Here is an 18,621-nt window from a genome sequence, read left to right as displayed (position 1 = left end):
ATGTGAGGAGCCACAGGTTTCCTACCTCTTCACTATATTATTTAGTGTTATTTTAGGAATCTCCACAGTTTCACACAGATTCTATAGACAAACAGCACAAAACTGTCCAGACACAAAAAAACTGCCCCCAATTGCTAAAAAGATGACCTGCAATTTAGTGTTAATACATTTCTGCTAATTTATGATGGTGACATACATTAAGTATATACATATAGCAGTTTCTAATGTATTTACTTGTCTACTGGAGAGTTCTGCCCCCGTGTATAAATTCAATTTCAACCAATAGATTGAGCTGTCACTACCACCCGCTTTGTTGCAAAACATTGAAAATCTTTTTAAAAAAACTAGTTCTGCAGAAAGGTTGATACGTTTAAATATATTAAAAGTTGTTATGTTTAAATAGAAAACTAAATACAAATGTTTGCAGATCATCTTATCATTTGGGGAGCAAAAATAATAAAAACATTGTTTACATTATGAATGGCTAAACATATAGCCACATCTCATAAATGTATTACATACCTGAGCCCAGCAGAGCCAAGAAGATGAAAAGACCGATAGAAAAGACCGATAGTGGAGAAAGATTTCATCTTGGTAACAGGGTTGAAAAAAAATGTGGGTGAATTATTCTCTCCAGGTGGAATGATCCATAATCTGGGTTTAGCATATATATATATATATATATATATATATATAAATATTCGAGGCAGGATGGGTGGATATAAGGTGATAACTTTTCCAGAATATACCATGCCCAGTTGTACAGAAAAGATATCATGTGATAAGCAAATAAATCTGTGTCGGGTGGATTAACCTATGACTATTTGGATACAATTTCTGTTCTATGGATATCTCGTTGAGCCACGTATTTTCAAGTCATTCATTCTTAATAAATTTTGCTGTTGTAAATAAACTTTTTTTGCACAGGTGTTTTAAATGAAATTGCTCTGTTAACAAGTCAATAGTCTTGACAAGAACAATAGAAAACATTGTCCAGTGCACTAAAGCAAACATTATATAAATCACTATGTGTCGGCTTATACATAAGCAGGAGAATTTTGTGCACAATATAGTTATATTGGGATAAGCTCACCTTCCAACATCAAGGCATCGCCTGTAGGTGAGTCTCTAGCCTGTGCAGCAACAAATGTATTCAGGGTCTCACAATTAAAACCTTAAAAAGACTCCATTTCCAAACCATGCAGCACCTGCAGGGAGTGGCCTGACTCCCCCCAAAAAAATAGAAGTTAGTGAAAAATGGAGAAGGTGTACTTCCTTAAATTTAATAAAATGTGTACAACTGAATAAAATCATTTGGAAAAGTGCAGCCAGGACAATTAAGACCAGTGTGTATGTGAGAACCAAAGAAAATATAAGGATACTCTTACCATTCAAAATTAATTGTGTGTGTAGTCTTTCAACTATTTTATCATGGGTGCAACCCACATTCGTCTATCTAAATGTCTAATAATGCTATTGTCAGTTTAATTACTTCTTCTTCTGACTTGTTGCTTGACTGTCAATGGATGCATGCCTGCTAACGTTCAAAATGTATTGTAGTCTTTAATATTTTTATACTGAGTGTAGCCCACCTTATTCTGTCTACTTGCCTAATTGTCTAATGATGCTGCTGTCAATTTAATAACCTCCTTATTCTGTCTTGTAGCATGACTGTCAATGATGGACGCCCTCTTACATTCAAAATTTATTGTGTGCGTAGTTTTTAACATTTTAATTCTGGGTGCAGCCTACCTTCATCTATCTATTTGTCTGAATGTCTGCTGATTATGCTGTCTATCTAATGAACATTGCTTCCTATTGTTGTATTATTGTCTCTGATGGATGCCATATATTTTTAGAATTTTATTATGTGAGTAGTCTTTCAACATTTTTATTCTGGGTGCAGCCTACCTTCATAAATCTACTTGTCTAAATGTCTAATGATACTGATGTCAATTTAAAGATCTCTTTTTCTATTTTGTTTCTTCACAGTCAATGATGGATGCCCTCTGATGATCATAATTTATTGTGTGTGCTGCCTTTTAACCTCTTTATTATGGGAGCAGCCCACCTTCCTCTATCTAATTGTCTAAATATCTACTGATGCCACTGTCCGACTAATGACCAATTATTCTTACTACCAGTGTCAATCTGTTGGAGAAGCTCAGGAATGTAACTTTCAGTATTCAGTGACTCCATTCCACAGTTCATGTCACAAAGATCACATTTCTTCCCTATTCTGGTGTTTGGTCGGAACAGCATCTGAACCTCTTGATCATGTCTGCGTGCTTTTATGTATTGAGTTGTTGCCACATGACTTGCTGATAGATGTTTGCTACTAAAGAGCAGATGTACCTAATAAAGTAGCTAAATATATATATATATGTATATATATATATATATATATTGTGGCAAAGAGGGATATTTGCCACAGTTCCCTGTAAGGGAACAGGTAGGAACACAGTTAGTCTGCAGCAGCAGGCTGCAGACAGGGTTATGTTTTCCCTAGGTTCCTCTCTTAGCACACGCACACACAGGTGTTCACATGGGTGTGATTGGTTTGCTGTGATTTGTTGTAGTGCTTGGGGTGGAGGGTAAAAACACTGTCTGTATGTGTGGGTGGCAACACCGATGCCAGTAAGTGGCCGGTGAGTAGACAGGGAAGTAATGTCTAGCCAGATGTAGGTGGTGGGGATTTTCCTGTACTGCTACTGGATATGACTGCTGTACCGGCATTGGAGCTGTTTTACCATCCTGACAACTCCTAATAAACAGCTAAATGGATCAGCATACCTGTGTCCGATTCCTGTGAATGGTGTACTTTCTCACTATATATATATAGTGACAAAGGTAGTGGTTTTCCACAAGTTTCTAATAGAAAAGTTAGGCATTCAGTGAAAGACTGCAGACAGAGTTACACATTTGTACAGTAATGCACCTAAGTTACAGAGATACAGCTAGAGGACATACTGTACGTGTGACAGAATAACAGTAAAGTAACTTACCTGATTTTAATGGCTTCCAGCTCTTTCCACAGCTAGCAGTAGGATGACAGAGTGAGTCTGCACTGAGGCTAATCAAAACAGAACACCTGCCAGTCCACCTCTGGCAGATTTAACTTTATATATATATCCTTATTTACCACCTAGTGGAATCCATCCGAGTAGCCTACAACGGTTTATATAGCTACTAAACAGGATTGGTACCAGCAGTCTACCTGCCAACTAGATATATTCAATATCCGGATACCTTCTAGACTCTAGAGAGACTACTATCATTCAGGACTTATATCGTTATTTCTCAACTAGATCTCTCCACCAAGTTGGATGTTTCTATCAGGCTTCAACACCTGTTATGTCATGTTGCACGTTATGTCATGTTAGCACATATGAAACCCTTGCAACAATGTGTGACTATAATGTAGTTACATGGTTACTTGATACTCTTGTGAATCAATTCAATTTACTCTATGTATGTTTATTATCCAGTGCACTTGGAATTTGTTTTTAATCAATACAATTTGTTGTACCATTATTTGAAATCTATTTATGCATCAGACTTCACTTCCTCATTCTTATACTACACTATTTATTACCTTTTATTCACCAATTCGCACCTGGGATATTCTCACTGTAAGCTTACCAATATGGGTTAGGGACCTTTCCCCTTTCATTACTCCTGAAGGCAGCATTACAATTTCTCACATAAATAGGGAAGGGTGGATTTCAAAATAGAATACTTTGCCAATTTTGCTGCTAGTGGGTTGACAGGCCTAGAGGTGTGACGAGACAGCATTGATGACAAGAAGAGACTGGGCAATGTAGCCGTGACTTGTACACAAACGGACTGTAGGATGCCATTTGGCAAATGGAAGGAGTGTCAGAATAACCCGAGTATTAACAGTACCAAACGACAGCAAGAAGAGAAGTTAGGAACAGTCAGGGTCAAAAAACACAGGATTCAGTTACAATACGCACAGGAACGCTGGAGTAAATGTTTGGAGCCTAATACTCTGCGCAGGCCTGTGCACAGAGCAGATGAATCAGCTGGGTCACAGATCAGAACACTTAAACACAGGTTCTAAGCTCTTGAAGGGTAATGAGCTTTCTGTTGTACAGAGTAGGATTGTGGCACAGGGTTCTGCACCTGGAGCGGAGGGAAGAGTAGAGGGGGCACGCCTGACAGCAGGTTTGAAAAGTAACATCCGTGTGTGACACATAATTCTTAAAACTTAGGATACAAATTATCACAATGGAACTGAAATCCCAGAAAGGGCTGCCCTGCACATGCATCAGCTCCCATACCCACTCGTTAGAGCACCAAGGTGTCCTCAGGATTCACAACCACTTTGGGTAAGCATCACCAAACCCTCACCCCCCACCCCACCCCCCCCTCTAAAAATATTGCTATGGAGCCCTGTGAACGCTACATGTGCATTTGACTTTTATGTAATCTTAGGTAAATCTTCTAAATTTTTATTGAGTTAAGAATGAGTCACTTAGATTTGTGGTCCAACGATGTATCCTCTGGTAACTGCAACGGTCGGGCAATTCTTGATAATTATGGAGCATAAAATAGTGATTATAGATCTCTGTCCATCATTCATTTCATTAATGACGGCATCAAAATTGGACAGTATGGAACCAGGCAATGTGATTGGGACAAAATATTTCAGGGGCAAGTAGAAGTATTTTCAAAAATGGGATCGACTGTGTATATGACCTATCACCACCCATATTTTAATTTTCTATGTAACTATTTCTTATATTAATGTGTTACTTGCATTACAAACAAACTTTTCCTGCATAGAATAATCACAGAACCCCCAGTAAGCCCATGTTCCCACTGCCATTCAATATCTCTTTACAGGTGATTGCATAGTTTAAAACAAAATTAAATGAAACAAGCAGCATTCAAAATAACATAGCACAAGTTAACCCATGTAAACCTACCAGTGTGTGCGTTGCCTTTCTCCACCTATAATGCTAGAAATAATAATACAGCAACTGTATTTTCATCTTATAAATAGCCAGTCCATGTCCAACCTGAACAGGTATTTCAGACACTTGTGGAAGTCCCATACACCTGTCTATCCACCCTCAAATAACACAGGTGAAGAGGATACACCATTTTCAGGACATAAGTTGCAATGGCAATGATCTGAGGCTGTGATGTCATAGCCGTGGTGAGATGTCATTTGTGATGTCACAGTACTGGTATGATGTAATTTGTCAGTGCTGTCACATGACTTCTATGCCATGAAGTCACTGCATGCTGTTAGTTCTTCAGTGTGTTTAAAACATTACGTGCATATAGTAATAATAAAGGACACCCTGATAACAACATGTTGCTTGCAGAGAATTTATTAAGTAGTTTAGAGAATCATGAATTTTTAAGAATCACAAGAATTATTTGGGCTGGATCCTGGGGCATTGTGGGTAGTAAGTTGGTACTTGTGTACTTCAGTAATAGAATCTTCTCTGTTTGCGTATTTACTTGTTTAGACACTTAGTAAATTTATTTGACATATATCAGTAAATAAGAAGGTGTTTTCTAAAGCAGCTCTTTCATTTTTCTAGTAATGTGGAGAGAAAGAAAACATATGATTGGTTGATATGGGAGACATAACTTTTTAGAGCACCTTAAATTGTGAGCAATCTTTATTGTTTCTTTGTGTAGTTGAGGGATCCAGCTCCAAATCGTGCAGAACCAATAAATGAGAGCATTTGATTTATAAATCCTATTATATTGCCACATTAAGCTGGTCATCTAGGAGACTTCCGTGCATTGCATTACGATTAAAATAGATTTTGAAGAGTTGCTAAAAATTATCGAAGATCAATTTCACCGTTTGGCTCATTCATCGAAGTTGGCTTTAGATGTTTCAGCAAGCAAGCAAGGCCCTGTACTTCTCCTTAATTTCAAGTAGAACATCAAATTTGTATTTGCAAGCATTAGGATTAATACAAGTCTTGACGGAATAATTGGCCACTGTCTGATCTGCAAACACAAAACAAGATGTGTCAGTCCAACAGCAATGATATTGTGCTAACTCTGTGAGGACTACAGAAATCAAGTATTTGGCCAACAGCTAAAACTCACAACCTACAGTAATGAAAGAATAACGGCTCTACAAAGTACGTTATAAATGTAACTATCTCAACTATATTTGTATTTACAAAACAGTAAAACAGTACAACTTCTTTAATATAGTTAAATGATTATACAAAATAGGCCTGAGTCATTAAGGAAAGTAAAGCAAAAAAAAAAAAGGAATAAGTGTGCTCCTGGATAAACCCATGTCACAATGCAAGGGGGGCAAATTAATTTATTATTTTGCACATAAGTTAAATACTGGCTGTTTTTTCCTGTAGAACACAAATACTGGATAGCTTCATTTTTACACTGAAATTTGTAAGCTATTAATTTGATTTTGACGCATCTGGGAAAATAGGCCTTTTAATTAAATGCCTAGCCTTGAACAAGCATTGTTATTAATTTAATGTAAGGGTTGGCGGGAGTGGAGTTGGGATATGTCTGTTTATTAAATGGGAATGTGATTCATTTAATATTAGGGGTGGTGGGAGGAAATAGATCTACATAATAGATGGGAACGCTATTTAATGTTGGATCTGATTGGGTGGAAGGTGGCCTGTTTATTAAATTTTTAAAAAAGCTACATCCGATTGGTTGATGGGGAGGGAGGCCTAGATTGTCCACTCGCTGCTCAACTTTCCAGGAGGTGAATATTAACACTCTATTTTCCAAACAGGACCCCAACATTCCAGGATCCGACCATGTTGCATCAGAGCTTAAGACACCGGCAACAGCACCAGGTAGTCACAACTACAAGAGCAGGTAGGAGAGCGCAGTACAGTGTTAGAGAATGATCTTGAGCTTGTAGAGGGTTAGGCATGTCCACACACCTCCCCGGCGGTGCACCACTGCTGAAAGGCAGCATCTACATCCATCAAGATGGGGGGGGAGGGGCGGCAGTGTTCTTTCTTACCCAGGGCACGAAAATATCTAGCTACAGCACTGTAATAGACTCTGCTATGCCTAACTCTAAACTTCAAACACAAATGTGAATTTTAATAAGTATAATCTTTCCATCTTTTGCTGCATAGGGTACATTTTGATGCACAATGTTTTGGGGGGCGATATTCACCTAATGAATTATAGCCATACTTGCCTACTCTAATGTCAGGGAAAATCAAAAATTTCGGGGTAGTCTTCCAGGACTCCAGGTTAAGCAGGGTTAGGGTTCTCCCGGATCCTGCCCACTTCCTATTGAATTAGGTAGGGTGGGGGCCTCATTGACAAGATGCACTGTAAATTGCATTATGACATGTTGTGTATTACTGCTCCATGAGCCCTGAACTTGCCACTTTACACCCCCTCTGGCATCTCAGTTGTGCAGTTGGCAAGTATGATTATAATCACCAATCACAGGTCGAGATGTAGTACACGTAGACACGCAGGGCCTGATCCATCGATGCACACATACTGGGCCTAAATCATTAAGGAGAGCAAAGCAAGAAAAGGAGTACATAAAAGGAGTACATTTGCTCCTGGACAAAACCATGTTATAATGCAAGAGGTGTAAATTAGTTTATTATTTTGCACATAAGGAAAATACTGGCTGTTTTTTCATGTAGCACATAAATACTTAATAGCTTTATATTGCACTGACATTTAAAGTTGATCTAAGACATGCCCTACCCCAAATATAAATCTGTCCCATCATTTTAAATTTAACTCCCCCTCCAATGTAACATGGTTTTGCCAAGGTGCAAAGTTACTTCTTTTTTTTTTTTTTTTTGCTTTCCTTAATGAATCAGGAACACAGAGTGCAATCTGCATTTGTTTCAGAATGCACGTTATTCAGGTCTGCGCACGCCCGAAGTCAACAAAGAACAGATCTGAAGATACGTGCGCTGATAAATATAGGTGTAGGTCTGCTCTGCTCTGCTACATAGAACACAACAGGATACGTCCAAATACCTATGTGGAATGTACATTCTCAGAATAATACAAAGCAAAGAAAAAAGTATTGAATTAATTAGTCATTAATGACAAAAAAAAATTAAAGAAAAGTTTTTGGGTTTTTTTTCCCCATGAAATACATTTATAAGGATGTTATCAATGTCTGCTGTACGTAAAATGCATTTTTACATATGAGAATGCTGCCTCTAGCTCCATCTGTGTTAGAATTAAAGAGAATGTTTATAAGGTGCTATAACGATGGTACTATGTGCCTTCGTGTCTTCGTAGAATCCTCGCTGACTCGTCTGAGTCGGTGCTGGCGGGGGTGCTCCCATGAGGGCACATTCCAACATATATGGTGGTCGCGCCCAAATTTGTCAAGCTTCTGGGTTGAGATCAGAGGCTTGATTAATTCAATCCTTCAGGTGGACATTCCCCATGAGCCTAAATTCTTTCTCCTCCCTGTGGGAGCTCCCTCGGCATCCAGACATCAGAATAAATTGATCAAGCACATTCTTTCCGCAGCTACGTGTCAAATAGCGGCAGACTGGCGTCTACAATCCCCTCCCTCCATGCAGACTAGGGATGTGCACCGGCCACTTTTGGTGTCTCGTGTTTTGTGTTTTGGATTCGGATTTGCTTGAGGTTTTGGGTTCGGATTTGTTTCGCAAAACACCTGACGAAAGGTTTTGGTTCGGATTTAAGGTTTTGGATTTATTTTGAAAAAAAAAGCACAGCACAGCACAGCACAGCAAGAGATATAGCAGGACAGAGGACCACCTAACACAACCTCCCTCTACCCTGATCAATGCCCGAGTGAAGATGGCGGCGACTAGCGGGGAATTTATAGGATCCGAGTATCGCTAGATCCGACAGCAGGATTATGACTCAGAGCCTCGGTTTCAGTTTTGCAATTGGCGGGAATACCCGGATCTGTCTCGGATCCGGCTCGGATTGGCAACGTTCGGGCGGGCTCGGATTTCAGATATCCAAACCCGCTCATCTCTAATGCAGACCATAATTAATAGAGTCTGGCAGACTCAACGGATGGAATATATGACCAGTATTATTCGGAACTCCTCGAGAGCCTTCGCCAACGTCTGGGACCCGTGGTTATCCTTTTTCAGGCATGTTCACCCTTTACATAACTCAGTTCTAATACTTTATTTTTTTTAGGACTTCTCTCTTCCTTTACAGCGGATCTAGTCACTTCTTACCCTTCTACTCTTTCTCTTTCTTCTCTCGCTCTTTCTTTCCTCTGTACTCTTCCTCTTCTTCTCTCTTTTTTTTTGTACGGAAACTTTGGATCACTAATTTTTCCTAAATTTAAATGTCTGGTTGACTTAATGATTCACATGTTTTACGCTGGTCGTAGACTCTATGATATTCTTGACCACTCTTGATAAGTGTATTCACTCTGTCAATCGTATTCTTTTGTTAATGTGACTTTGCAAAAATAAAACTTTAAAAAAGAATTTAAAAAAATGCTTTTTTACAGTGGCTACTGATTGCATATGCCTGTATAGCATGCATATAGAACCGTCATCTTTAGTAAGCGACACTTAGACTAGCCCTGTAACTGGAGCAAGAGATATGGCTGAAAAACAAGTACTTTTGAGATGCCCAGTGCGTGAATCGAATGCTGCTGTATATACACTCACGATTGAGACTCCCTTGGCACCCTGCACTACGACCAAACATCCCTTCCCCGTCCCGTTAAATCCCTGAAATTGTAGGCTATAGTAAGCATCCTTTGTGCTTGACGATGAATGCAACGTGGCTGCCTTCTGTGGCATATGAGCCGGTTATCGGCATGCGCAGAGTAATTTTTTGGATGACGCGCAGAAAATCGGCAGATACGCTCCTTGATGAATCAGGTCCATAGGCCGCAGACAGTAAATATAATTTTTAATTAGTGGATAACTTGTCATACATAGAGCCCATTGCTCTTTTTTTAAGTAAAGCTGTGTCATGTAACAATTAATCACTACAATTGTAAATTATTCTTATAATTATTTATTATCAACGCGCTATGCTCAAAATTGGAGAACAGGGTTTTGGTGAAGGGAGAGAGAGCATAACATGGTAATCACATTATCGCGTGTGCACTCCCTGACTCCGCCCTGACTCCTCCTCCGGGAAAGCCGCAGTGGACAGCTGGTGAAAGCGTCCAAAAAGAGGTAAATCGAGAGGAAACAGTCATCCGTATTTGTCTTTTTAAATGGACCCCATTGTTTCTAAATAAATTCATGTTTGAGAAACAATTTAAGAGTAAGAGAAGCAATAAAGTTGCAGTAAATTGACCGTTATAAAAAGGCCGCGGCCTGAGTGGTTTACAGATATAAACTTAGTCATCACATGGTGAATATGGGAGAGCTCAGACTCGTATCTTTTCAAAATCACTTGATACAAGTCGGTAAAAATCTCCAGTTCACAAGTGACAGATGAAAAACAGTTTTAAAAAAATTGTTTAAAAAAATTCAATAAAATGCAGTGGAAAAGGCAGAAATAAAATGTATAAAGCAAGATATTATCATCTGTGGTTTTTAGGAAATCACACAATCCCTTTTAGTTTGAAAATATTAGTGAATGTTTTGCTTTATAGCATTTTAATTAAGAAACACACTAAAATTACCTGGATTCTGGACTGTTCCTCTATAGTCCAGACATTGGACCTCAGTTCCTAAGCACTTCATGCTTTTATCACTGACACATTCATCCACAGTCCCTTTACTGTAGCAGGACGGACATGTTTTACCGTTTAGTGTGGTATCATCAGGAGGAACTAGAGCAGAAATACAATTAATAAAGTACAATATATTACTGCATTCCTGTTAAAAAGGCTTATACTGATTTATAACAACATAAAACAAAACTAAGGGCTAGATTTACTAAGCTGCGGGTTTGAAAAAGTAGGGATGTTGCCTATAGCAACCAATCAGATTCTAGCTGTCATTTTGTAGGAGGTACTAAATAAATGAAAGCTAGAATCTGATTGGTTGCTATAGGCAACATCCCTACTTTTTCAAACCCGCAGCTTAGTAAATCTAGCCCTAAATCTCCTTGGCGCTAGATTTGAAAACAAACCAATGAAAATCAGTTCCTTATGGATGGAGGCGACAACTTCTTCCAATATTATTCAACCTAATAAAATATCACAACAAGGAGTGCCGGTCATCTTGATTATATTGAATAGAAAGGAATAATAAACAACTATGGCAGAACACACACATATTCCCGATAAACTTTAATAACCATTTATTTAATACAAAATCAACAGATCATAATATATATATATATATATATATATATATATTTATATATATATATATATATATATATATATATATATATATATATATATAACTATACCGCTATTACCTCCAAACTTATTTATCATTAATATCACATATAAAATATGTGCAAGAATATATGATGATGGGTTGTTCAAGATGGTTAGAACAATAGCTACCAGATTATCAGTTATCCAGTCTAATATAAAAAAATCACATATATATTATATATACTAATACCAAGTCCAATCTGGACATGATTAGTAAAGCAAGCAGTACCTGGAGGGGTTGCGTGGCCAGTTTGCTCTCCTCTATCACTATATCATTCGCTATGTAATTGACTGTATAATATCCAGGTGTCTGGTTAGTCAAATCTGCAGACTGGAAGTGTTCAAACTGTAAATATTACTCCTTTAAGCAAGTCAGTAGTTGGAAATAAAATAAAAAAAACACAGAACTTGCCAGGACCGACCACGGTCACCTGTGGAATTGCTGCACATTAGGATGTTGATTGTTTATGCAAATTTTCTTGGAGCAAATAGTTAGCCGGATAAAGTAGATGCCGCTCACATTTGGGCTCCCATTTACCACGTCCTTTCCAGAAGCAGTGACCAAACAGATAAGTATAGACTGTGTAATTACGCCTCCATACGTGAGTATCTCACTCCATGAAAAACATCCTCATCCATAAGGGGTTAACTAAAAAGGACCACCTCAGTCTGCTTTCCCCATATCTGTACACTGATAGTACCCTGAACTGACGCATTTCGTTACTCTCTGTGACTTTATCAAAGAGTGAAATTGTATTGCTCCTACCAAGCATTAACCATCTTCTTAATCAAAAGCATCTGGGATGCTCATAAATTCAGCAGCCTAGTTACAATATACAATCCAACATTCTTAAATTTATGAAAACAGTTGTATCACTATTCAACTGATTCAACAACACATTCAATATATATCAGGAATCTGTAAATGTTAGCTGGAATTAAAACAAACATCTATGTGTATCAAAAGTGGGGGGAAAAAAACAATAGCCTATAGTGAGCTCTAATACTAATTTAACAGGGCAATAATACTAGAAACAAATTCTACAAAATAGTCTTATCGTCTCTTGTACATTTCAGACTCCCTATTGGGAAATAAAATCTTTAAAAGACATCTCCACAGTCAAACTACTATTAAAGATAGCCTAAAAAATATATATACTCTAAAAACCTACGGGAATTGAACCCTGACTCCTACCCATAATAAACCTTTACTTAACCCAGTGGTTCCCAAACTTTTTCAGTTCGTGGCACCCTTAGAGTCTCCATACATTTTTCAAGGCACCCCTCCAAAATAATTACCAAGCAGTCCCATTTTATAAGTAGTTGGGTCAAAATAACATGATCAGTATTTAGGTGTGTCTGTCTTCTCTTCTGTCTTCTTTCTTCCGGCTCCTCTCTCCTGCCGGACGTGATGACGTCACGCGCGACATTCAGTGAGAAGAGAGGAGGGAGGAGGATGCTGGGTTCCGGGCGCTGACGGATTGGTTCCCCCTGTACCTCACCCCTGTAACACTTTGGGAACCGCTGACTTAACCAATTGAGCCCCACAAAAGGTAAAGGAAGCTGCTACAATGATTACTATAACTTAATAACATCAAAGTTACGGTAACATTTCTTACAATATTCTGTTTAATAGATAGATAGATAGGAGATAGATAGATAGATAGATATGAGATAGATATGAGATATATATGAGATAGATATGAGATAGATAGATAGATAGATTGATATGGTACATTATTTCATTTAAACATCAAACTTACGGTAAAATTTGTCATTGTTGCATAATTCCCCATTGCAGCAGGATGTATAAACTCTGATTTGGACATTTTCCTGAGTCATTGAGGCGAAAACTCCACAAGGGGCTGTGTTTGCGCATCCCTTTTTTATTGAGTGGAATACATCTCCATCTGCAGATAAGTAAAGAGGATTAGTATTTATTTTAAAGACATTGCAAAGCCTGAACTAAGGAAATATATTATAAACTACATTTTTTTTGTAAAGAAAATACTCACCATTGTAATAGTATTGGGAAAATGTCAGACATTTAGCATCACTGCATTCTATCTCAGTTTCTTCACAGTCCGTTGAGGTGAGAGATTCACAAGATTTGCATTTGTCGGTAAAGGCTGGAATGTTAACGTCAGAATGTTAATGTTAGAAAGTTAACGTCAGAATGTTAACGTTAGAATGTTAATGTCAATATGTTAAAGTTAGAATGTTAAAGTTAGAATGCTAAGGTTAGAATGTTAAGGTTAGAATAATACGGTTAGAATGTTAAGGTTAAAATGGTAAGGTTAGAATGTAAAAGATGTATGTATTGTTAATGTTAAAGAATGTTCAGTAAATTTCAAAATTTAGAGGAGAATTAAAGCCACACATCAGCAAGTTTCAAATACAGGTAAAGGATTCACCTTTATATACACTCCCCTGCATGACATCTTCAATATATGAGGGAGCCATCCATCCAGGTTTGGGCAACATGTGAATCCCCAACCACTCTGGCAAGGCATGCTGGGAATTGTAGTTGCAGAAAAAACTAAGGAGTCACAGTTTCCTACCACTGCACTATACTATATAGTGTTGCTCTAGGACTTTCCACAATTTCACACAGATTGTACAAACAAATAACACAAAACTGTCCACACACAAAAAATGCCGCATGCCCCCAATTGATGAAAAAGATGATTTGCAATTTAGTGTTACAACATTCCTGCTACGTTACGATGGGGATACACATTTAAGTATATGCATAAAGTAGTTTCTAATGTATTTTCTTGTGTACTTGAGAGTTCTGCCGTGTAAAGATTCAGTTTGAACAAATAATTTGAGCTTTTACTACCATCCACTGTGTTGAAATATATAGAAAATCCTTTAAAAACTAGTTATGCAGAAAAGTTGATATCATTTGGGGAGTATATTAATAAATAAAACAATGTAAACGTATGAAGTTTTTCATGTAAAGGGGTGTTTAACACCATAATCCTCCAGAATTGGTATGACAAGATCCCCCAACAACTGTGCTGTTGGGGGATCCTGCTCTTTTCACTATCTATCTCTCAGTCTGTGGCTTCCTCCATTACCCTCTTCACATTATGACACTGCCCCAGTCACATGTAGCCCTGTCCTCACCAACGCAATCACACGTGTGGACAGGTCACTGCCTGCCACAGGGCCAACACACTCATCTCCTGAAATATGATGTGCTGCTGTGAGTATTCTTGTGCTCTTCCTTGTGACAAATGTTGCCATAGAAATATGTTACAGCGATACTGTCTACACTATCATGGAGGAAAGGAAAAATAACTGTTGGCTAACTGCATTTACATCACAGATATTAAACAGGCTAAACCTATGTCCACATCTCTTAAATGTATATACATACCTGAGCCCAGCAGAACCAACAAGATGAACAGACTGATAGTGGAGAAAGATTTCATCTTGGTAGCAGAGGTCAAGAAAAATGTGGATAAGATGATCTCTCCAGGTGGAATGATCTATGCTCTGTGTTTAGCATATATATATATTCCAGGCAGGATGGGTGGATACAAGCTGATGATTTTTTTCAGAATGTACCATGCCCAGTTGGACAGGGAAGATGTCATATGACAAACAAATAAATCTATGTCAGGTGGATTAACCTATGGCTATTTGGATACAATTTCTGTCCTGTGGATATATGATTGAGCCACGTATCTTCATGTCCTCCATCCCTATGAATATATTTTGCCGTTGGTAATAAACTTTGTTTACACTTGTGTTTTAAGGGAAGTTGTCCATGACCCCTGACAAGCGCTTACCGAACGCTTTAGGCGTTCATATACCCTTTATAATTTAACGCTCGCTTTAACTCTTTGGAATTCTTCTGGTGATGTTGAAATTGAGGTAAAGGGAAGCACAGATAAGGTTATAGCTAGTGTCATAGCGTGTTTGACACATTCGTTAAATGTCTTACTAATGCCCATGTGTACAAGGCCTCAGTAGGACAGATAGTGAGGTTTGAATTTTGTTGATGTTGAAGTAAACGTGGAATTAATTGCCCTATATTATAATATAAACCAATATAAACATTTTAATTAGAAAACAACGTCATCATTAAGGCATGAAACAATCTTTGTAATTTTTAAAGTACAGGACTTTGTGTTATTGTATCATGTGCTGATTTACCTCTTTTTATTATCTATTAGTAGGCTCAAAGAGGTCATTAAAGTAATCCGAGGATATTCTAATAGCCACCAAGCATAAATGGGACCCATTAATATGTTTAATATATTTATTTTAAGTTTGTGTTCACAGTGAGTTGAGGGTAACACATTTCCTGACGCATCCAGCTAAAAAATACTGCTGAGTATACAGAGCATTGATATCGATGACAGATTAATCAGTATAATATATACAAATCTTCCAGTGGTATGGTGGATGAGAAGAGGTCAGTAAGACGTTTAAGGCTCAATCTCCAATGCATTTAGTAGAGGACCCTCTATGCCCAATCTCCACACATGCTACCACATCACACGTCCATGCAAACAGGTGTTCCACCTCTATATGACCGTGCATTAAGAAAATGTCAAAAGCCACGTGGAAACATTTACACAAGTGCTCATTGTCTCTGATGTTTATCTTGTAACGTGGTGCTGTCATGATCAACAATACAGCCAGAAGCATTGGAGATGCGTAAGCAGCTTTTTTCTGTAATACAATGATGCCTTCAAGTTATATGCAAAGAGGGTAGAGCCTATAATGATTTCATTCTGACTTGTTTAACGTTGTAAACAGTAAAATTCTATTTACTTCCAGCTGCTTTTCCCATGTGCCAAGTTCCACCTCACATTGGATGCACAGAACATCTTGGTTTTGCAAATGTGCACTAAAATGCCCAGTGCATATCAAGGTGACCTCTGCTCTTGAGTGACACTTCCAAGGAGTAGATACATATAGGTGTGCAGAAAAGTACACGGTGCAAAATCTAAGCGCCACATCAAAGTTCAACCCCTTAGCCCTTTAGTACCACTTTGATTAGCACAAACTGTTTTGTTTTTTAACATATTGCTCAATTTATAATCATTTATGGCTTACATTAATCATGACAGAGATGGAACTTAGGTACTGACATTAACCACTTTTATGTACAAACCTGTAACTGGTAACCGCAACTCTACTGTGGGGTGTGAAGTGTGTCCATGTAGTGGGTCATAAATTGAGTCCTTTAGTCAATGACTGGAATGTTCTTATCAGCTTTTTTTTCTCTCCCTGTTATTTTTAGAAAGACATTTTAGTATTAGGACTTTTAAATCTGGCATATTGTGACCAGAGAAGTGTTTACCCACGGGGGTGTCCAGAGTCTTCTTTATTGTGTGTCTGTGTAAATTCATCCTCGATTGCAGTTTCTGCTTGGTCTCTCCAATGTAAATTCCCTCAGGGCACCTTGTACACTGTATCATGAACACCACATTGGAGTATGTACATGAAAATGTGTCAGTGAGTTATGACCCACTACATGAACATACTTCACACCCCACAGCAGAGTGCAGACCTCTGAACTCGTAGGACTTTTACTCTTCCATCCATAACGAAAACCTCCTTTTTATTACTTTAGCTTATCTTAATGATGTATCCCACCCCCTGTACAAATTTCTTGATGTAACAGCTCTTAAGTGTTGTGCCTTTCTCTCAGTCATTCATTTGTAAACTTGCCTGATGAAAGGGCCACTGTGCTCTGACAGCTGGCAAATATAATGATTTATTTTTGGTTAGCCAATAAAGATATCACTCCTATAATACTTTTTGTCTTTTTTGACACAAAATTATTTAACATCGCCTATATTTTAGTTATAATTCTGGAGCTTTTCCTGGCCGATAACCCTGTACGGACTGGTTGTGTTCTACATCCCAAAAGTCAAGCCATATTTTCCATTGATTTTCGTTATGAATGTGAAAAATGTCGACACTAACACCATTATTATTTTTTCTATAGAAGAGGGTTGATGAACCAGTTTGTCTTTTTATATTCATTGTGACCCACATCTTTTAACATTGTCTTTAGACTTTGTTATACAACCGATAAAATGAACTATAATTTATCATCAGGGTGTTGGAGATTCTTTTGGGGGATTTTTCATTTAGGTATTTTATCAGGCACACTTAAGGGGGGCAGGTTATTATTATTATTATTATTATTATTATTAGTCTTTATTTATAGGGCACCACAAAAAAATTTCAGCACTGTACAGAGATAGACATAAGACCATACAGGGTAAATACAGTACCGAATATTAAACAAATACTACCAGGACTTCAAACACTCCAAATATAGCTTGCAAAGTGACGTAGGATCAGAAGAATAGGTAGAGAAACAAGAGGGAAGAGGGCCCTGCTCATAAGAGCTTGCATCCTAGAGGAAGGGTAAACAGACAGGAGGCACAAAGGGAGTGTCAAATCCAATGTATGCTATCCGTGGATTGATGCTGAGCTTATACACAATCAAAGGAAATCTTCCTGCATGCATGCATTATGATCGATCGGAGAACAGAATATACACAGCACCATCTCTTCTGTATAGAATCTGCTCTTTTTCATGCATACCAGGTCACAGATTTTTATAGTACTTTTGAAGAACTTGTTGATGTGCAAAAACAGTTGATGAATCACAAGATCAGTTTCCTGACAAGCCTGCGGTTGTACTTATGGTGCAATTTTCCAAGAAGTTTGAAGGTAACACGCTATTTGTAATAAGCTTCTTCTACAAATGCCATCTTTACTTCTGCTTCTATCATCCTCAACAAAACTTCTTACAATTTCTAAAATATATACATATATCCCAGAGCAAATTAAAATGTGAAGCATTCTTAAGGGTACACTACATTTCATATAAAGTACATTGTCAGGAGTTAGAGGAGGGGATCAATCGAAAGAGGGGGGGAGAGAGAGGGTAACGTAATCATGTTAATCATGTATGGATAGAAGATTAGGTGGATGGCTGGTAGGCTTTGAGGAAAAGATGAGTTTTGAGTGCCCATTTGAAGGAACCCAAATTGGGGGACAGTTGGATGGAGCGAAGGAAGTCATTCCAATGAAGAGGGGCAGCTCATGAGAAGTCTTGGATTCTGGAGTTGGATGAGGTGATCAGGGTAGAGGAGAAGTGATGGTCATTGGCTGACTTCAGGGAACTGGATGGAGTGTGAATGGAGAGGAGCATAGAAATGTAAGGGGCAGGGGAGTTGGAGAGGGCCGAGTAGGTGAGTGTAAGGAGTTTGAAAAGGTTTCTGTAGGGGAAGGGGAGCCAGTGAAGGGCG

At 38.2% G+C, this 18,621-nt stretch overlaps 1 protein-coding gene across 1 annotated transcript; it reads right to left on the bottom strand.

Annotated features, from left to right (window-relative positions):
- Positions 1–5,347: 5,347 nt before the first annotated feature.
- LOC142107860 (ly6/PLAUR domain-containing protein 8-like) lies at positions 5,348–14,838 on the bottom strand. The gene is made up of 5 exons (XM_075191501.1): positions 14,715–14,838; positions 13,345–13,458; positions 13,093–13,239; positions 10,622–10,771; positions 5,348–6,000 (listed from the first exon to the last, which is right to left on the bottom strand). The coding sequence occupies exons 1-5, from the start codon at positions 14,767–14,769 to the stop codon at positions 5,885–5,887; spliced, it is 582 nt and encodes a 193-aa protein (XP_075047602.1). The 5' UTR covers positions 14,770–14,838; the 3' UTR covers positions 5,348–5,884.
- Between the last annotated feature and the right edge of the window lie 3,783 nt (positions 14,839–18,621).

The sequence above is a fragment of the Mixophyes fleayi genome, chromosome 11 (assembly GCF_038048845.1).
Source record: "Mixophyes fleayi isolate aMixFle1 chromosome 11, aMixFle1.hap1, whole genome shotgun sequence".
Taxonomy (NCBI): Eukaryota; Metazoa; Chordata; class Amphibia; order Anura; family Limnodynastidae; genus Mixophyes; species Mixophyes fleayi.
This window is presented reverse-complemented; position numbering and strand designations above follow the sequence as displayed.